Consider the following 22,372-nt stretch of genomic DNA (forward strand, 5'->3'; position numbering starts at 1 on the left):
AGTGCTAAAAACATAAAGGTGCATTTATCCCTTTGAATGAGTGTTTTTGTATTTTGGGGGTAATGACCCAGCAGTGCTATTACTGGATTGTAAGGTACCTCTGTTTTTTTTCCTTCCATGATTTTATTTAAATTCAAGATAGCTACCATAGAGTGTACAATTGGTTTCAGGAGTCGAATTCAGGGATTCGTTGCCTGCATAGAATACACGGTGCTCATCACAACAAGTGCCTCCCTTAATGCCCATCACCCATCTAGTCCCTCCCCCATCCACCTCTTTTCCAGCAACTCTCACTTTGTTCTCTGTGGTTACCAGTCTCTTATGGTTTGCCTCCTCCCTGTTTTTATCTTAGGGTATCTTTTTCCCTTACTCTAAACTTGTCTGTTCTGTTTCTTAAATTCCACATATGAGTGTAATCATATGACACTTGTCTTTCTCTGCTGACTCAGTTACCATAATACTCTAGTTCCATCCACGTCATTTCAAATGGCAAGATTTTATTCTTTTTGATGCTAAAGCAACAAGGGTCATTCTATTTTTATCTTTTGGAGAAGTTTCATACTGTTTCCTACAGTGGCTCTGCCAGTTTGTATTCCCCCCAGCAGTGCAAGAGGGTTCCCCTTTCTCCACATCCTCACCAACAGTTTTTATTTAATACATATTTTCCAAAGTTTTATTATGGAAGTGTGGATTCATTGTATTGTACACCTGAAACTAATAGGACACTGTGTGTTAACTAACTGGAATTTAAAAAAAGTTTTGCCTTTTTTTCCTTAACTTTAGAGAGAGTATGAGCAAGTGGGAGTGAGGGGTGAGGGAGAGAGAGAATCCCAAGAAGCTTCCACGGTAGGTGCAGAGCCTGACTTGGGGCTCAGTGCAGCAACTCTGGGATCATGAACCAAACTGATGTCAAGAGTCAGATGCTCAATCAATTGGGACACACAGATGCGTCAGTACTTCCTTTCTAAAACTGAGTTGTTTTTTTAAAAAGAATTCTTGAAATTCTGTACATACTTTGATATTAATCTATTATCAGGTGTGTGATTCACCAGTAGTTTCTCCATTTTGTGGGTTACCTTTTCATTTGGAAATAGTGCCCTTCAGTGCACAAATACTTTTGATTTTGGTGACATAATTTTTTCTCTAGTTGCCTGGGTCTTTGGTGTTATATCCAAGGAATCTTTGTCAAATCCAGAGTCATAACGAGGTACCTTTATGTTTTCTTCTATGTGTTTATTTACAGCTTTATTTCTTACGTTTAGATCTGTGATCCATTTGGAGTCATGTTTGTAGATGGTAGACTGAAGGGTCATTTGCATCTTTTTGAATGTGTATGTCCAGGTTTACATCACAATTCTTGGAAAGAGTGTCTATTTACCATTGAAGTGTCCTGGCAGTCTTGTCAAGAATCATTCACTTATAGCTACGAAGATTTATTTCTGGGCTTTCTCCTATTCCATTGAATTATATCTTTGTTTTTATTGTTGTTGTGAAAGCTGGTCATTTAAAAATTAAATTGTGGTAACTCTGAATATTTTATTCTCTCCTCCCAACCATGATTTTTATTGAAGTATACTTTACAGAGTTGTATTTCAGTACAGTTGTGTTTCAGTGTAAAATGTAATGCATCAACAATTCTATGCACTATTAAGTGCTCATGGGGATAAGTGTACCCTTAATTCCCTTTATCTATCTCACCCAACCATAGCCACCTTTTCTCTGGCAACCACCAGTTTTTTCTCCGTGTTAAAAGTCTGGTTTTTTGTTTCTTCTTTTTTCCATGTTTGTTCATTTGTTTTGTTTCTTAAATTCCACGTAGGAGTGCAATCAAACGGTGTTTGTCTTTCTCTAACGGACTCATTTCCCTGAGCACTATACCCTCTAGGTCCCTCCAAGTTGCAAACTTACATAATTTTTATTATTATTATTTTTTGCTCTTTAAAGGGGTCCATTGATTCCCTATTTTTTCCATCTACAGTTTTCTTAGACTATTGTAGTAGCAACAGTCCGTGTCTACCATTGTCTCAGGATGAGTTTTCCACAGGGAGAACTTGATCCTGGACATCCCGTCGTGAGATCTGCACTGACATTCAGATATTTTCCTAAATTCGTGTCAAGCTGACAGCCAAGATATCTGCGTCTCTGCTCTCTGAATGCTAACTGCTCAGGGTCATGTTTGAAATGTCATACTTGTCCCCTGATGACTGGTCATCAAGTATGAAGTATTTCCCGCACTGGCTGCCCAGATACTTCCTGTTGGAGTGCTCTTACCCCTTCACCCACACCCAGACTCGGGACAATTAGTAGGTTGTTTGTGCAGTCTTCACTCATCTCCCTTGGAAGAGGTGACCTGTGTTTGTATTCTCTTCATCAGGTGTCAGTGTCTCTTCAGGTTAGCACATTCATTTATTTTTATGTCCTTGCTGTGTGGAGACTGTGAGCTCCTCAAGAGAAGGGACCATTTCTTACACCTTTCTTCCTTCCTGGGATGTAGTTTAGTGCCTACTGTAAAACAACTGCTAATGAAGTGTTAGTAAGATGCTTGAAGAAGCAAATGGTTGAGTGATGTTAAACAGACATTGCCTACGTTGAAGGAGAAAGGAGAAGCAGGGGAAAAGAAGAAAAGCTGTGGAGGCTGGGAGTTCCATGATTGTGAGCCAACAGAATGAGTACAGATGGGAGAAAGAAAAGATTTAGGGGACACAATTTTCCAAAACAAGAATTGTATACTTATGATGGGGTGCTCTGACTTATTAGTGAGAAGCTCCAAAGACAGGGGACCTCCTTCTGGGATAAGAGAGTTTAATGGGATAAGAGACAATCAGAGAATGCCAAGGCTGTGTCCCAACACTGGGACAAGTTTGCATTCTATCTTTCTCTCCTAGCTCCAAAGACCCAAGCCTCTTACAGGGACAATAGACACAATATTATTTCACTAATGAGACTCATGGGAGTTTATTCCCTACAATTACAAAAATTGAAAATGCCTTTGCTGCACCCATGAAGGTAACTCCTGTAATCTCAGGTGATATGAGGATAGAGCTGTGTTTTCTAGAGACTTCCTGAGTGGGGCCATGTCTCTTCCCTTCCTGGGGACATAACTCCAACCACAGCAATCATCCATGGGAGAGACTCGGTCATTGATTTCACATTGCTCAGTGCTAACATCTGGGTGAGCCACAGAATCTTCAGAAGTGCTGGAGAAATGTGTTATGAATGGAGGGACCTCTTGTAGCTGATGTTATTTTGGGGGCATCGACAGGGACAATAAGTTAAGGAGAGTTTAGTGATGTCAAGCCCTGCCCATAAGGCTTTGATTCTGGAGGGAAACTCCAGATATACTAAACCATCTGTCCTCCAGAGTTAGTGCTTCATCAGTGGGCCTTCATGTTTCAACAGTCTCTCCTCTGTTTTCATTGCTGGTCCTTCCATTGTTGGGAGTGACCGTTTACTGTTATTGAACCATTTATTAATGGTCATTCAACAAGCATTTTTTTTCCCAGCAATTAATTTGTGGTAGACACTACTCTTTATTCTATGAATAGCTAAATGACTAAGACAGTGTTTCTTCTGTCAGGGTCCTCATTGTGTAAACAGAGTGAGAGATGTAAAAATTAATAAATGTGATAATGAGAGGTTGCATTGAAAGCTGGGGAAGTAGATCCCCTAAAGTTCCCTCTTTATTTTATTTGTAATTGTTTTCAAAAAAGAAGAATCTTTCATAGGAGTCAGTGAAGGCTTTGCAGAGAAGCCTATAGGTGCTGAGCCTTGAAGGGGGTGTTGGAGTCTTTCCGTGGGGAGGAGGGGTGTGAGCAGTCCAGAAACAGCAGGGGAAGAATTTTAGAGATTACAGTAGAGTGGGAGTTGTGCTGATGGGAATTAGAAACACTTCTTACCGTCTGATCAGCAATCATAAGCATAGTCTATAAAATGAATCCAAATGGACCTGGCTGGGTAGGCAGTAGTCAGATTAACAAACAACGTTATGTTTTGGCTAGAAGGTTGAAATTGAAATCTGAAATTGTGAAGTGTAAGTGCAGATTTTATGTCAGGGGACAGCTATGACAGGTCTTCTCTATGGAAAAACGACCCAGGTTATTGTGAGGAAGAAACTATTGCTGCATTCAGAGTGGGAGAGTGTTATTGAGGGATAGAAACAGCACCAGGCACAGAATGGGTCTCGGAGGGGTGGAAATCGTGAATCCAGAAATTCAGATGAATTTTTTCATTCATTCTTAAATGTTTACTAGAAACAATGCAGATACCGTATAGTCATCATTTCATTGAAACATTTCAAAAACTGTACGTGGTATGATTATTTAATGTTACTGATGGGAAGTGTTACTGACAGCAGCGACACTGGTCATACAGGGCACATACCAGACTCTTTGGGACAATCTCAGAACACGGTGTTTCCAAAGATTTTGCATTTCGTTAATAATCTTAGTTTTTAATCAAATTTAGTATTTGAGTAGTTTTATATTTACAGAACAAACCTGCTATGATCTTTAGAGGGTTCTCCCAAGCTCCCTTCCCAGTTTCTGCACTTATGAACACATCCTCTCTCTTACACCTGTTACTTTTAATTCTCATATCTGCTGAGCTTCCACACGCAGTGACTTTTTCCTCAGGCTTCCTTTATTCTTGAAGCAATTGATAGCTTTAGGAGTAGTGGTCAGGCACTGCGTTAAAAAAATCTTCTTTTGGACTGGCCTTATTGTTCTTTCTTTTCATGAGTAGAATGGGACATGGATGTTGGACAAGAAGACTAGAGAGGGAAAGATCATTCCCTGACAGCAAGGGTTCAGACTATCAACAAGACTAACTCTCATTGGTGTTGACATTGATATCCTGGCAGACACGGTGTTTGTCAGATTTCTCTTTCCCTTTTCTTTCCATCCTGTCCTCCTGTAGGGACTTTCTATGGGCAACCCCATCTCTAAGTAGCAGTGGTTATCTTCCACCTCCTTAAGAGTAGAATATTTCTGTAAACCATTGGTTCTCTACTGCCCTCGAGATTGTGTCTTCAGTTTTTTACATTATATAGACTGTGTTATACCCCAATACTACTTTATTTTGTTGCTCAGATTGTCGCAGCTGTGGCAATGGAGAGCTCCTTCAGTTACTGATATGTCCCTTTGGCATGTCTTCATCATTCTTGGCTTTTTTTGGGTGGCATTTCATTACCGTCTTACAGGAAAAGATGCTTCAGATTCAGCTTATTGTATGTTCCTCTGGAGTTCTACAGTCAGTCATTTCTGCAAGGAGCCCTGTTTTATTTTATTGGAATATGGGATTAGATTCAAGATCTTGGTACCTGCTGTACTTACTTGTTGCTACCAGGGTCTCCATATTCCCTCAACTGACCTGGCAAGGAAACATATGAGTGTTTACTACTCAGTGTATATGCAGACATCCATACATGTGTCCATATGTAACCCTCTGTATTTTTATATAAAAATACAAAAGCTAAGGTAAGTTCATATTGATGGCTCCAAACTAATTTATTACCAAAGGACCATAAGAGCTACTCCACCTTGCTTCCATGTCAAGTCCCAAACCAAATGTGATCACCTCGTTCCCACCATTTACTATCCATTTCCTTATATGTTCAATTTCAGTGCAGGAGTATCAGCATTGTTAACAGTATCCTCTGGGACACATTTTATCAAGAATGGTGCAGTGTTTCTGTGCAGTTTCTTTCATGTCCAGTTTTACAGACTCTTCTCTTTTCCCAGATCTTGTTTTTCTACACTTTTTTTGCCCACCTGCTTCACTGAGAGTGTGTCATACAATTATAATATAGATTGTTTTGTCACATGTACATTCCATTGTAGGATTCCATCTGTCACCTAAGTTTTATGTTTGCATTGATTTATATTCTGCAACTTTACTGAATTTGTTTATTACTCTAACAGTTTTTCTTGCTTTTTTAATGCTTCTTTATTTTATTATTATTTTTAAAAATTTATTTAATGCTTATTTATTTTTGAGAGAGAGAGAAAGACAGAGTGTGAGCGGGGGAGGAGCAGTGAGAGAGGGAGACACAGAATCAGGAGCAGGCTCCAGCCTCTGAGCTGTCAGCACAGAGCCCGACACATGGCTCAAATCCATGAACCTTGAGTTCGTGACCTGAGCTGAAGTCGGACACTCAACCAACTGAGCCACCCAGGAGCCCCAATGCTATCTTTTTAAACAAAAAATAAGATCACCTTTTTGTGAAGAGAAACAATATTACTTCTTCCATTCTGATTTTGATGCTTTTTGTTTCCTTATTTTTCTTTCCTTTTTTTGGCTAGTTGCTCTGTCTGCAACTTGCAATATACCACGTTGCATAAAAGGTATGAAAAAAAACATGCTTGTCTTGCCTTATCTTAGAGGTCACTCTCAATGTTTCACTTTTCAGAATGGTTTTAGAGGTGGGTTTACATATATGACCTATTTTGTGTTGTGGAAGTTTCCTTCTCTTCTTAGTTACTTGAATGCTATCAGTAAGGAATGCTCCATTTTGTCACATTTTATTTACCATCTGTGGACATACTTATGTTACCCTTTATTCTGTTAATGTGGTGTATTACACTGAGGGAGTTTTATCGCCTTCCTGGAATAAATGCCATTTGGTCATGATGCATAATCCTTTTCTACACCATGATCAAAAGGCTGCTATGCTTGAACCGGTTCACATGAATATACCTTGGGATTATTGCTCTCTACTTTTGTTTTCTTGCAATGTCTTTTCATGGCTTTGGTATCAGTGCAATCCTGGCCCAATGGAATAAAGCAAGAAGTGTTTCCCCTTTGAATTTATTTGGAAGACGTTGAGAAAGATTGATGTTAATTCTTCTAATTCTGTGTGGTTCTTGTGGTGCTTAGCCATGACTGCTCCATTGGAAAGCCTACACAAAATGCAATTTTCCTAGAAGAAAGACGCTCTTTGGCTTATGGTGTAGCCTGTCCCCTGCTTTCTAAAAAGTGGTGCTTCAGCTACAAGAGTATACAGTACCACAATAATGGAGAACTCTCTCTCTCCCTACCCTTACTTTTGTGTGTGTGTGTTTGTTTGTATGTGTATGTGTGTATAGCTCAGTGAAGTACACACCCATAAAGCATTTACAGCAACCCGAAGCTGTCTTATGCAATAGAAAATGCAGAAATTAGAGCAGCTAGAGACGTAGAGTAAAGGTAGAGAGAAACACCGAGAATTATGGAGGAATGAATTATGTTCCAGTAGTATACATTACATAAAATGTATCCTGTTTTAGACAGACATCATATATAACATATAAATATAAACATGACACTGAACGGTAGTGTCCACTGCCTTATAACGTTTCTAAAGATGCAGGAGGCTTTGAGCTCTTCTCTCTTGTTTGCATCCAACACGTACTCCCATTGTGTTACCTGTTCTGCTCACAACTTTTTCTTTGATGTTGCCTGATGGTTTCGGGTGAGCTCTTGACTGAAGGCCTTTGTGCATGTGATGTATCTGCCTTAACTGGTTTTCTCAAAGTTATCTGCAAGGTTCATATATCCCTTAACTTTCCAGGTCAGAAGCCCCTAATCAGACTTGATACAATGGCAGGTTTCCCTTCAACTTAGGACTCTTTTGTCCTGAATTATTTGACTTATTAGTTGTAACCACCACTTGAAATATCATTTATTCATTTTTAAATAATCTATTTTCCTCCCTCTGACTCACACACACACACACACACACACACACACACAAGACTTGGTTTTGTTCAGGTCAAACACACATCACTACTTTCTGCAATGCTTTTGATAATACTTGTCACAAGATAATGTGCTATTTTGTTGGTGAAAAAAAGGTCTCAGGAAGTTTATGGAGGAGAACGTTGTTTTGAATAATTGTTTTGATTCAGAACAAGAATTGTGAACAGTTTCAGCCTCACAGAAAACAGGGAGCATTTGAGAGTCCCTGAAATTTTCTGGTACATATTCGAGATTGGTAGGGAATGTGTAAGAATTAGTGAGTGCATCATGTTGAAAAGACAGCATTTCTTTTCATTCTTTGATCACTGCTGATGTCTTTACAAGGATCTTGTCTGTTCCAGCTGTTTTCATCAGTTACATGGAAGGAAGAAATCAAACTCACGTTACAGAATTTATTCTCCTGGGACTCTCAGACCAGGGGGAACAGCAGTCTCTGCTCTTTTGGCTGTTCCTGTCCATGTACCTGGTCACCCTCACTGGGAACCTGCTCATGATCCTGGCCATTATCACGGACCCCCGCCTCCACACGCCCATGTACTTCTTCCTCTCCAACCTGTCCTTTTCAGACATCTGTTTCACCTCCACCACCGTCCCAAAGATGCTGCTGAACATCCAGACACAGAGCAAAGTGATCACCTATGAAGGCTGTCTCAGCCAGATGTACTTTTTCGTGCTTTTTGGAGTATTAGATAACATACTCTTGACAGTAATGGCCTATGACCGGTTTGTGGCCATCTGTCAGCCACTGCACTACATGGTCATCATGAACCCCAAGTTCTGTGGCATCCTGCTCCTGGTATGCTGGTTATTGAGTATTTTTAACTCTCTATTACATGACTTACTGATTTTGCGACTCTCTTTTTGCACAGATCTGGAAATCTATCACTTTTTCTGTGAACTTAAGCAGGTGATCCAACTTGCTTGCTCTGATACCTTCCTCAATGACCTAGGAACATATCTGGCAGGTGGATTTCTGGGTGGTTTTCCACTCACTGTCATCCTCTCCTCCTACTCTAGAATTGTCACTTCCATTTTGAGAATTTCATCAGTGAGGGGCAAGTATAAGGCATTTTCCACGTGTGGGTCTCATCTCTCAATGGTCTCTTTGTTCTATGGTACAAGCCTTGGGGTGTATCTGAGTTCTGCTGCTGCACAAAACTCCAGGGAAAGTACCATAGCCTCAGTCATGTACACAGTGGTGACGCCCATGTTGAACCCCTTCATCTATGGTCTGAGGAACAGAGACATCAAGCAAGGTCTGAGAAAGCTCTTTAGCTGAGAGACGTTCTCTGCATATAGGATTCTTTGTTTCAGGATGAAGACTTGAATAACAGGGCTTAGAACTCTAGAAGAGCTTGATGATGATATTCGTTTCAGTTCATAGGCTGACAACCTGCAGTTTATCTTTCCACAGTATTCGGTTGCTAGAAGTTTTTCATACATTATGAGCAACCATTCTGTAGATTTTTTAAGTTTATTTATTGATTTTGAGAGAGAGAGCAAGAGTGAGTGGGGAGGGAGAGAGAGAGATGGAGAGAATATCCCAAGCTGTGTACAGGCTTTCAACACAGAGCCTGAAATGGGGCTCAATGTCAGAGATTGGGTTCATGACCTGAACCCAAACGAAGAGTTGGATGCTTAGCTGACTGAGCCACCCAGGCACCCCTCCTCCAGAAATCTTTAAAACTGTTTAGGCCTCTCATTAAATTTCATCACATGGATTTTAAATTTTTTAATGATTAGTTATTCTTTGAGAGAGAGAGAGAGAGAGTGGGGGGTGGGGAGAATAGTGGCAGAGAGAGAGAAGAAGACACAGAATCCGAAGCAGGCTCCAGGCTCTGAGCTGTCAGTCCAGAACACAATGCAGGGCTTGAACCCATGAATTGCAAGACTATGACCTGAGCCAAAGTTGGATGTTCAACCAACTGAGCCATCCCAGTGTCCCAATCGTATGGATTTTTAAGAACATATATATAACATAGCATGTTATATCATGTGATAGGAGGATATAGTGGAGTAAATGTGAAATGCTTTTTTCTCTGGTTTGAAAGCAGTATCTTTATACTATATACTTATATATATACAGATATATTAGAGTATCTGCTTTTGGAGGAAAATCATTGAACATACCAGAATTTATAGATGAGTTTCCAGGGTTTTATGCCAATTCACCTTGGCAGGTGATCATATCTATAAGAGCAGAGCCACCGGGAACCCTGTGTGATTAGCTTACAATAATTCACATTCAGTATGCAATCTGTAGTTTCCCCTCACACAGTCCTAACCATAAATTAAGTGTGAAGGTAACAGAAATTGCAGCTCCTGCTGTTTCAGGCCTTGATGGTGTCAACCTTGGTGATTCTCCCAGGGATGCGTTATTACTTTTCTTTTAATATTTGGTAGGCGGCAGCACTGTCTCGTGATTTCCCTCAGCACCTCCTACCGTAATAGGCTCTTCACAGATCTCACGCACAATAAGGCTACTCTGCCTATTGCCACCTCCATCTTTTCTAATGCTGCATCCCAGAAATTAGCAGTGAGAGCAGGATACAGTTATGGGCGTAACCTGTGCTGTGTGAGACAGAGTGAGACGAATGTCTCCTTATCACCTGACGCCAGAGTCCCCCACTTGGATTGTAGGCGATAATGGTAATTCCCTATTACCTGATTCACAGTTTTCCAGCTAAAAGTTCATGGGTCTTTTCGAACACTAGTAGGCAGATAAACATTCATGGAATGATATCTCAAATGCACAGACAAAAAGAAACAGGGAAAGCAAGAAAAAAGTAAGAAAATAAAAACAAAGGAATAAAGAAGAGAGCTTACTTGTAGCATTTGCCAATTTCCATGGTATAATTACTCTCATCTTGCCCAATATCAAGCTACCAATTTTGGTTCAGACCACGGTCCCCATGAACCATTATAAGCTAGCCTGTGCTATCACCTCAGAGCCTTTGGGTTGTGTTTGGAGGAAAATGTAAAGCATTCGTTTCCATTTTACAGCTTTCCATCAGATGTAAATGGTTCCATCAATCGAGGATCTGGGTTAGTGAACACACTCAGGACTGATAGTAAGGTAAAGATTATGACGCTTCATTGTGGTGACTCAGGTCAATCTTTTCTTCGTGATCATTGTAGGTGGGTTTTTTTGTTTTGTTTTGTTTTGTTTTTTGCTTTTGCTTATTTGTTTTAGTTACACGAAGTAGATGGCTCCTTAGTAAGCTGCCCATCATTTTTGTTTCTTGGAGACATCATGATTAATTTGTCGTTTCCAAAAATCCCTGTGGCTCAACCTACGTTGATGAGAATGGTTAATTCTTACACACAATGCATATCAAACCTTGAAGGGGTTCGGACTGCGGACATGGCCTCGGGCAGTTCAGCAGGGGCTGAACGCAGAACAAAGGCATTTCAATTTCAGCATGTCCGTGGTAAGTGTATCATATGGGGCAGAAGCTCTTTAGAGTTTGTCAAGGAAGACATTAGAGCTCTGCCCAAGCTATTTCTCAATGCCCTTATGAATTTTATGTCATCTGAACCTTTAGTTTGGGTATACTTAGTAGTCGAGGTATTGAATCACACAAGATAAACCCATCACCATGCCCTTGTCTCCTTGTTCTTTGGATTTCTTCCTCTACATTTTATTAGGCTATTATGGCATTGAAATTCTTTTTTTTTTAAAGTTCATTTATTTACTTTGAGAGAGCAAGAGAGAGCAAGCTGGGGAGGAGCCGAGAGAGGGATAGAGAGAGAATCCCAAGCAGGCTCCACTCTACCAGTGCAGAGCCCAATGTGGGTGTTGAAGTCACAAATTGTCAGATCATGACCTGAGCCAAAATCTAGAGTCAGATGCCTAATTGACTGAGCCACCCAGGCACGCATGAAGTTCTTAGAAAATACGTCACTCTTTTTTCATCCTTGTTTTTCAGGGGAAAATATATATGAAATTTATTATTTAAACACTTTGAAATATACTTATGTGTCATTAAGTACTTTCTCACTATTTAGCAACCACCACCTCTGTTCGTCTCCAGAACGTCCTCATCGTCTCAAACTGGACTTCCGTCTCCTTGAAATACTAAATTTGAATTGCCCCCCTGCTCAACCCTGTGGCCCACCATCCTACCTTCTCTTCCTAAAACTGATTACCCTAGGGATCTCATATATGTGGAATTGTATATTATTGATCCTTTTGTGCTGGCATTTTTCAGTTAGCATAATGTTTGTGAGGTTCATCTGAGTTATAGCCTGTGTCAGAATTCCATTTATGTAAAAGGCTGAATGATGTTCTACTTTATGAGTTCACCACACTTTGTTCATCCGTGAGTTTGTTGATGGACATTTGGGCTGTCTCCATATTTTGGTTACTGTGAATAAAGGTGTTTTGAAAATTGGTGTACAAAAATCTGTTCTGGTCACTGCTTTAAATTCTACTTGGACAGGGGTGCCTGGGTGTCTCAGTCAGCTGAGCATCCAACTTCAGCTCAGGTCATGATCTCACGGTTTGTGGGTTTGAGCCCCGGGTTGGGTTCTGTGCTGACAGCTCAGAGCCTGGAGCTTGCTTCAGATCCTGGGTCTTGCTCTCTCTCCCCCGCTCACATCTGTCTCTCTGTCTCTCTATAAAAAAATAATAAACCCTGAAAATTAAAAATAAATAAAAATAAATTCTTTTGGGACATATAAGTAGGTACATAAGCAGGAGTGAAACTACTGGATCAAATGATCATTCTGTGTTCACGTTTTGAGGAGCCAGCACAATCTTTTTGACACTAGCTGTGCCACTTTTCATTCTCATCGGCAAGCACCACAGGGCTGCACTTTCCCCTTATCCTCACCAACAATTATTTTCTGTTTAGTTTTAAAAAAGAGCCATTGTAGTATGTGTGTTGTGGTATCACATCATGGGTTTGATTTGCATTTCCCTAATGATTAGTCAAGTTTGCCTCTAAGTATCCATACCTAGACCTTCTTTGGAGAAGTGTCTACTTGAGTCTATTGCCTTCTTTTTCTTTTCACCATTAATTTTGTTTTCTGATTTATTTTAAAATGTCAATAGCAGTATGGTGAACATACAGTGTAATACTAGTTTCAGGTGCACAATATGGTGATTCAGCACTTCCTTCCATCACCCGGGGCTCCTCAGGACAAGTTTGCTCCCTAGTCCCCAACATGTATTTCACCCCCCACCCCCCCACGTCCGCTCCAGGAACCATCAGTTTGTTCTCCATAGTTAAGAGTCTGTTTCTTGGTTTGCCTCTCTTTTTCCCCCTTTGCTCATTTGGACTGTTTCTTAAATTCCACATAGGGATGAAATCATACGGTATTTGTCTCTCTCTGAACGACTAATTTCGTTTAGCATAAGACCCTCTAGCTCTATGCAGATCATGCCAAAAACAAGATTTCATTTTTTATTGGCTGAACAATATTCCATTGTGTGTCTACATGTCCCACATCTTCTTTATTCATTCATCTATTGGCGGACACTTGGGCTGCTTTCATATTTTGGTTATTGTAAATGATGCTACTATAAACATAGGGGTGCATGTATTCCTTTTTTTTTTTTTTGTATATTTTTTGGTAATGACCCAGTAGTGCAATTACTGGATTGTAGGGAGGCTTTATTTATGCCTTGAAGGAACCTCTATACTCTTTTCCACGGTGGTGGCTCCAGTTTCTATTTCCACCAACGATACCAGAGGGTTTCATTTTTTCCCAAATCATTGCCCACACTTATTGTTTCTTTTTTTTAATCTTTTTTTTTTTTTAAAGTTTTTATTATGGCAGCATTGAGTAACTCTATTGGACACCTGCAAGGAATATTACACTGTATGTCAGGTAACTGGAATGTAAATAAAAGGGTTGCCTTGTTAAATTGAGTTGTTTGGGGTTTTGCTGTGGAATTTTTGACATTCCTTATTTATTTTGTATATTAATCTATTACCAGATGTGTGATTTGCCAATCTTTTCTGCATTTTGTTGGTTGTTTTTCACATGGGAAAGAGTGCCCTTTGATGCACAAATATTTTTATTTGTGCCCAAACACTTTTTTCGCTCGTTGCCTGTGTCTTTGGTGTTATATACAGGAAATCATAGTCAAATCCAGTGTCATGTAGATGTACCTCTGTATTTTCTTCTACACTTACATTAATATTTCTTATGCTTCAGTCTGTGACCCACTTGGAGACATGCTGGTAGATGGTGGCTGGAAGGGCCAGCTTCACCTTTTTCCACGTGGATATTCATGTTTTCCACCACCATTTCTTGGACAGGCTGTGCATTTGCCATTGAACTGTCCTGGCACACTTGTAAAAATCATTCAATTGTATATATGTGACTTATTGCAGGGGTCGCTCGTATTCCATTGAGTTATATTTCTGTTTTTGTTTTTGTTGTTGGAAGCAGATCAGTTTGGGGGAGGGACCAGGATGGTGGAACAGCATGGTAGGTTTTTTTTTTTTTTTTTGTATCTCTCGTCCCTGAAATGCAGCCAGCTCAACACTAAACCATCCTGCACACCTAGAGCACTGATTTGAGGGTTAACACAACAATCTGCACAACCTAAACCACAGGACTGGGCAGGTATGTGGCACAGAGAGGTGAACTGGGGGAGAGAGAAGCGCGGAGTGTAGGGAGCTGTCTTTGCATGCGGAGATGGGACAGACACAGGGGTAGAGTATGGGAAAAGCACCCCCCCCCCGGAAGCAGCTGTAGAGAAAATGGAAGAGTGGAAATAGCCACAAAGTACTGAACAAGAAAGGGAGAATGGAGAAAGGAGAGGGCTTCAATTCCATTAAGACTCTATAAACAGGGGGAGCACAGAGTCTGAAACTCCATAGCTGGATACCTGGTGGTGCTCTGGTAGGAAGGTTGGATCCCCAGGAGAAGAGAGCAAGGTCCAAGAGGCCCTCGGGCCACACGGGGAGTGGTGGTTCCCCTGCTGGGAGGACATTTGGTAGAGGCTGTGTGGCCTCCCCAAGGGAAAGGTCCCAGCGGACCCTGGAGAACAACCTCTTTCATTGGTGTTAGAACAAGGAGGTAAAGAGTGAAGACTGGCGCCAGATGTGTGTTGTGATTTACCATAATCCCCGAAACGCTGCTGCTACATGACCGTGCGAACATTCTCTGGGGGTGGGCTGCCACCCAGCCATTGTTCAGCGAAACCCTCTTCTGGAGGGGCAGAATGGGTCAAAGCCGCAGTCCCTCAGAAGTGAGGGGTTGGGAAACACAGCCCCAAGTGAGATAAAACTCAGGAGAGAGGTGCCGCCTGGCCACCTGACAGCTTGGTCACAGACAGTGTAGAAGCCAGGAGCAGACGGGAGCCAGAGACAAAGGAGGGGTGTGTGATTGCCTGTCAGGAAGAGCACAGAGTTCCGATAGTAGAGGCTGGGTAGCTGGGTGACGCCGTTTTTACCACTCCTGTGCGTGTGCATACATGCCTACACAGGTCAAAGCAATCCACCCCACTAAGCTAAGCTGTGCCATCTAGTGGAGAATGGAGACTTTACACTAAACCTGGCCCAACTGGGCCAACTGCACTGTTGACAAACACCACAGTTTTCTTTGACTATTGTTGTAACAAGAGTCTGTGTCTAACATTGTCCCAGGATGAATTTTCCTTGAGGAGAGCTTGATCCTGGACATCCCATCAAAAATCTGCCTTGATGCTCCACTATTTTTATAAGTATGTGTGAAAGCTGTAGCCAAATATAAGCCTCTGCTCCCTGGAGGCTAACTGCTCAGTGTCATGTTTCAATTGTCATACTTGCCCCCTGCTTATTGGTCAGCAAGTATGAAGTAGTTCCCACAATGGCTGCCTGATACTTCCTCTTAGAGTGCTCTTACCCCCTTCTCCCACATCAAGAGTCAGGACAGGCAGAAGCTTGTTTGTGCAGCCTTCATTCATCTCTTCTGGAAAAGTTAACTAGGGTTGTATTCTCTTCATCAGAAAATTCATTTATTTTTTATTTTAATTTAGATTTTAGATAGTTAACATACAATGCAATACTGGTTTCAGGAGTAGAATTCAGTAATTCATCACTTACATGCAACAGCCAGCGCTCATCACACATGCCCTCCTTAGTACCGAGCCCTCATCTAACCCGTCTCCCAGTCACCTCCCTCAATCAACCCTCAGTTTGTTCTCTATCCCTAAGAATTTCTTATGATTTGTTTCCCTTTCCCCACCCTCCTTCTGACGTATTTATCTGTTTTGTTTCTAAATTCCACATATGAGAGAATCATATTAAAACACCACGTCTCTGTGGAGAAGAGAGAAAAGAGACTATTTCATTAATGAGACTCATGGGACTTCAATGCCTTCAGCTACAGGAAATGAAAATGTCTCTGCTGCACCTACTGAAGTGGACTCTTGTAATCTCTGGTGATTCTGTATCTTCCAGAACCTTCACAAGTGGGGCCATGTCTCTTCTCTTCCTGGGGATATAACTACCAAACACACCAGTCATCCACGGGAGAAAGTGGGTCAGTCACCTAACATCTAGGTGAGCCATGGCATCTCCAGAAGTGCTGGGAAAATATGTTATGGTGGGAGGAACCCCGTTACTGGTGATTATTTTGGGGGAATCAAAGGGACAGTTAGTGAAGGAGAGTTTAGTGATGCCAGCTTCGCCCATTAGGCTTTGATTCTGGAGGGCAACTCTGGATACATTAAACCATCTCTCCCTGATCTGTCTCCTCCAGAGTTAGTGCTTCATCATTGGGCCTTCATCTCTCAACAGTCTTTCCTCTGTTTTCCTTTCTGATTCTTGCATTGTTGGGAGTGACTGTTTATCGTTGTTGAACCGTTTGTTCATTGCAGCCATTCAACAAACATCTTTTTCTGTAATTAATGTATGGTAGACAGTAGCATTTATTCTGTGAACAAATACATGACTCAGGCAGTGTTTCTTCTGTCAAAGTACAAACTTTGGAAACAGAGTGAGAGATGTAAAAATAAATAAATGTGATAATGTGAGGTTGCACTGAAATCCGGGGAAGTAGATCCCCAAGTGTTAACTCTTTATTTTATTTTTAATTGTTTTTTGAAAGGAATACTTTTTCATGGGTGTTAGTGAAGTGTTCGCAGATAAGCCTATAAGTACTGAGGCTTGCCAGTGGCGTTGGTGTCCTTTCAGGGGGATGAGGAGAGTGAGCAGTCCAGGGAGAAACAGCAGAAGAGGAAATTTAGAGATTAAGTAAAGCAGAAGTTGTGTTGCTTGATTTAGAAATACTTCTTACTGTTCCACTGTCAGTCAGGAACTGGTATGCAAAATAACCTACAGTAGCCTGGCTGGGTAGGCAACAGCGAGACCAAAGAAATTTACGTTTTGGCTAGAAGGTTGAAATTTAATTCTGAAATTACTGATGAGTAAGTGCAGGTTTTATATTAAGGACAGCTATGAACAGGTCTGCTTTCTGGAAAAGTGACCCAAGTGATTGGGAGGAAGAAACTATTGCTGCATTCAGAGTGTGAGAGGGATATTGATGGATAGAAACAACACTATGAGCATGAGATGGGAGGCAAGACAGGTCTCTGAGGGGGTGGATACGACTATATCAAGTTGAAAAAGTTTCCTTCTATCTCAGTTTATTGAATGTTGTTATCATGAAAGAATGCTCAATTTCGTCAACGTTTTTCTGCAGTGGAGATAATCATGTGCTTTGATCCTTTATTCTGTTTGTGGTGTATTATCTGAGGGATTTTCATAAATTAAACCATCCTTGCTTTCCAGGAATAAATCCCACTTGGTCATGATGCATAGTCCTTTTCTACATCATGAACAAAATTCTGCTATGTCTGGTTTGGTAGTGTTTAGTCAAATATTTCCACATCAATATTCCTTAACAATATTGTTCTATACTTTTCTTGCAATGTCTTTATTTGACTTCAGTATCTGTGCAATGCTGGCCTCATGGAATGAAGTAGGAAGTGTTTCCCTTCATTTTTTTGTAAGATATTGAGAAAGATTGGTGTTAATTCTAATCCAGTGTGGTTTTGAAGATTCTAATCCAGGAGTGTTCCATTGGATGCCTACGTAACAAAATGCAATTCTGCTAGGAGAAAGAAGCTTTGACTCATGGTGTAGTCTGTCGCCTGTTTTCTAAAGGGTTATGCTTCAGTTACAAGGGCACACAACACCAAAATAATGGTCTATGTCTCTCTCTCTTTACCTGTCCTCTGTGTGTGTGTTGTGTGTGTGTGTGTGTGTGTGTGTGTGTGTGTGTGTGTGTGTGTAGGGAATAGAGAAGCTATCAGTAAAGTACCCACATGCAAAGCATTTATAGGAAGCTGAAGGTATCTTTTGCAATAAAAAATTGAGAATGGAGACCAACTGGAGACTGAGAATAAAGAGAGAGAAAGAGAGAGAATTACAAAGGAATGAATTATCTTCCATTTGTATACATTACATAAAATTTCTCCAGTTGTAGACAGACATCATATATAACACATATGTATAAAAACGACAATGAACTGAGGTGTCCATTGTCTTAGAATGTTTCCACAGAAGCAGGAGTCTTAAACCTCCTCTGTCTCTCATCTGACATCCAATATCTACTCCTGTTGTGTTCCCTGCTCAGCTTTCTCTGTGATGTTGCCTGATGGTATCCGGTGAGCTCTTCTCTCAAGGTCTTTGCTCAGGCTATTTCTCCACCTTAGCAGGTTTTCTCAAAGTCAGCTGCATGGTTCATACATCCACTGCCCTCAGTTTTCCAGCTGAGAAGCCCCAATCAGAGATGATACAGCGGCAAGTTGTTCCTTCACTTAACTAGCTTGTCCTGAACTATTTTACTTATTAGTTATACCCACCACTTTAAACATCATTCATTTGTTTATTAATATTCTATTGCTTTCTCTGACACACTCACATCATAGACTCAATCTTTTTTAGGGCAAACAAACATTACTACTTCTTGCAATGTTTCAACCGTATGTGTCACAAGATAATTGTTAAAATATTTGGTGAGTGAGAAAAAATGTCTCAGTAAATTCATGGAGGAGAGCATTGCTTTGGATAAATGTTTTGATCAGGACAAGGAATGCAAATCAGTTTCAGCATCATGGAGAACATGGAGTGTTTGAGATAGATTCCCTGTAATTTTCTGCTAAATATTCTAGATTGGTAGGTAATGTGTAAGTATGATGAATGAAACACGTTGAAAACAGATCACATCACTTCTTTCTGTCTTTTTTAAAAAAATTTGTAAATGTTTATTCATTTTTGGGAGAGACAGAGACAAGTGTTAAAGCAGGGGCAGAGAGACAAGGAGACACAGAATTGGAAGCGGGCTCCAAGCTCTGAGCTGTCGGCACAGAGCCCAACGTGGGGTTCACAGCCATGAACAACAAGATCATTACCTGGGTCAGATGCTTAACCAACTGAGCCACCCAGGTGCATCTCAAAGATTTTCTTCCAATTCTGTGATCACTGCCTTTACGACGTTCTTGTCTCTGTTACAGTCATTTTCATCAATTACATGGAAGGAAGAAATGAAATGCATGTTACATGATTTATCCTCCTCGGACTCTCAGATGAGGGGGGGGGCTGCAGTCACTTCTCTTTTGGCCATTCCTGTCCATGTACCTGGTCACCTTCACTGGGAACCTGCTCATGATCCTGGCCATTATCACAGACTCCCGCCTCTACACGCCCATGTACTTCGTCCTCTCCAACCTGTCCTTTTCAGACATCTGTTTCACCTCCACCACCATCCCAAAGATGCTGCTGAACATCCAGACGCAGAGCAAAGTGATCACCTACGAAGGCTGCCTCAGCCAGATGTACTTTTTCATGCTTTTTGGAGGATTAGACCACTTCCTCTTGACAGTGATGGCCTATGACCGGTTTGTGGCCATCTGTCACCCATTGCACTACATGGTCATCATGAACCCCAAGTTCTGTGGCATCCTGCTCCTGGGATCCTGGATACTGAGTGTTCTTGACTCTCTATTACATGACTTACTGATTTTGCGACTCTCCTTTTGCACAGAGCTGGAAATCCTTCACTTTTTCTGTGAATTTAATCAGGTGATCCAACTTGCTTGCTCTGATACGTTCCTCAGTGACCCGATGATCTATCTCGCAGATGGACCTTTGTGTGTTGGTCCACTCACTGGTATCCTGTTCTCTTTCTCCAAGATTGTAACCTCCATTTTGACAATTTCATCAGCCAGCGGCAATATACAGCATTTTTCCATGTGTGGGTCTCATCTGTCAGTGGTCTCCTTGTTCTGTAATATAGGACTTGGGGTATCTTGGTATTGCTGCTTCACAAAACTCCAGCGCAACTGCCATAGCCTCAGGCATGTACACGATCATGACACCCATGCCTAACCCCTTCATCTGTGGTCTGAGGAGCAGAGACATCAAGCAAGGCCTGAGAAAACTCTTTAGCCGAGAGACATTCTGTGCCTACAGAATTCTTTGTTTCAAGATAAAGACTTGAGTAAGAAGGCTCAAAACCTTAGAAGACTTAGATCATGATATTTGTATTAGTTCATAGACTGACAATCTGCAGTCTAACATTCTACAGTGTTCAGGCTCTTTAATTTTTCATTCGTAATCAGCAACTATTTCTTCTGCATTTCTTTATAAAATTGTAGACCTCTCATTAAATTCCATTGCATGGATTTTCAGTGATAAATCAATAATTTAGGAAATTGAGTACTTAAAATGTGATAAGAAGAGACAAAGGAATAAATGTAGAATCTTTCTTCTGTGAGATGAAAGCAGCTTCATTAGAGTATTCTGCTTTTGGAGAAAAGCATCGAACATATCAGAGTGTACATAAGAGTTTCCACGGTTTCTGTCATTTCATCTTGGCAAGAGATCACATCTGCAACAGTAGAGGCACAGGAAACCCTGTGACGACGTTTACAATACTCCACATTCACTATGCAATATCTAATTTTACCTTGCACCATCCAAAACATCAATTAAGTGTGTAGGTAATAGAAATGATGACTCCTGATTTTCAGACATTGATGGTGTCATTCTTGGTGATTATCCCAGGGATGCATTATGAGTTTTCTTTTAATATTTTGGTAGGCAGGAGCACTGCCTTTCACAGATGATAGAAGCAATATGGATATTTTACGTATTGTCAGTCAGATTTTTGTATGTAGCATCTCAGAAATCAGGCAGTAATAGCAGGATATAATTATGGACCTAACCTGTGCTTTATGAGACAGAGTAAAGCAAATGTCTCATCATCACCTGACCCTAGAAGCCACCACTCTGGTTTGTAAAAGTCCACAGCTCTCTCTGCACACTAGTATTCAGATAAATGTTTAAGGAGCTCTCACTCAAAAGTAAAGACTAAAAGAAAGAGGTAAAGCAGAGAGAAGAAAATAAAATCAAATAAAAAAGAGATCTTCATTGCAGCTTTACCAAGTTCCGCTGTGTAATTACTCTCATCTTGCCCAGTTTCAAGCTACCAATTTTAGTTCAGAGCACAGTCCTCACGAACCATTATAAGCTAGCCAGCGCCATCATCTCAGAGCCTTTGGGTTGGGTTTGGAGGAAAAGTAAATATTTGTTGTCATTTTCATTCCTCTCAGTGGTAACTGGTTCCATCCATTGAGGATCTGAGACAGTGAAGTGTCTTAGGTCTGAAAGTCAAGAAGAGATTATGACCTTGCATTGTAGTGATTCAGGTCAGGCTTTTTTTCCCAGAAGAATGAGAGAGTTTTAATTGTTTAAGTTTCTTTTGGTTACTCAAATTGGATGAACCCTTTGTAAGATTCTCATCATTTTTTTTCATGGAGACACCGTGATGATTTTCCCTTTCGAGAAATCTCTGTAGCTCAACCAATTTGGATGAGAATGATTAACTTTTACATACACTATGAATACCAGACCTTGGATGGTTTTGACTGCTGAGGCCTCTGGCAGTTCAAGATGGGCTGGAGTCAGGACAAGGCATTTCAATTTCAGCATGTCCATGGTAAGTGTGTCATATGGGGGAGAACTCTGTAGAACTTGTGAAGGACGACATTGTCACCTTCCCCAAGGTAGTTTCGATATCCTTATGAATTTTATGTTCTCTGAATCCTTATATTGAGTACACTTAGTGGTCGAGGTATTGAATCGCAGAAGATAAAGCCATCACAACACCCTTGTCTCCTTGTACTTTGGATTCTTTCCTCTACATCTTTTTAACCTATTTATGGCACTGAAATTCTTTCAGAATATGTCACTGTTTTAGATTCTTTGTGTCATGGTCAAATATATATAAAATTTATTATTTTAAACATTTTAAATATACTTATGTGGCACTAAGTACTTTCTCACTGTTGTACAACCACCCCCTCCGTCCATCTCCAGCATTTCTTATGGTCTCAAAGTGAACCTTTGCCGCCTTGAAATACTATCTCCCCATTGTCCCTTAGCCCAGCCCCTGTCTCCCATCATCCTACCTTCTCTCACTAAATCTGAGTACTCTAGGTATTTCATATAGACGGCATTGTATAATACTGTGTGTGTGTGTGTGTGTGTGTGTGTGTGTGTGTGTGTGTGTGTGTGTTTCTGGCTTCTTACACTTAGCATAATCTTTGTAAGGTTCACCCAAGTTTGTAGCCTGTTTCAGAATTCCATTCGTTTTAAAAGCTGAATGATGTCCCAGCGTATGTGGTCACCAC

The 22,372-nt window shown here is 40.8% G+C and overlaps 1 protein-coding gene and 1 pseudogene across 1 annotated transcript; both read left to right on the plus strand.

The window, feature by feature from the left end:
- Positions 1-8,092: 8,092 nt before the first annotated feature.
- On the plus strand, positions 8,093-9,013 carry LOC128775608 (olfactory receptor 7A17-like). Its single transcript, XM_053897750.1, has one exon. The coding sequence runs from the start codon at positions 8,093-8,095 to the stop codon at positions 9,011-9,013; it is 921 nt and encodes a 306-aa protein (XP_053753725.1).
- Positions 9,014-19,209: 10,196 nt separating this feature from the next.
- Positions 19,210-20,178, plus strand: LOC109253917 (olfactory receptor 7A17-like; annotated as a pseudogene).
- Positions 20,179-22,372: the final 2,194 nt, after the last annotated feature.

Source organism: Panthera pardus, unplaced genomic scaffold (genome assembly GCF_024362965.1).
Source record: "Panthera pardus isolate Hobbes unplaced genomic scaffold, ASM2436296v1 HiC_scaffold_8, whole genome shotgun sequence".
Taxonomy (NCBI): domain Eukaryota; kingdom Metazoa; phylum Chordata; class Mammalia; order Carnivora; family Felidae; genus Panthera; species Panthera pardus.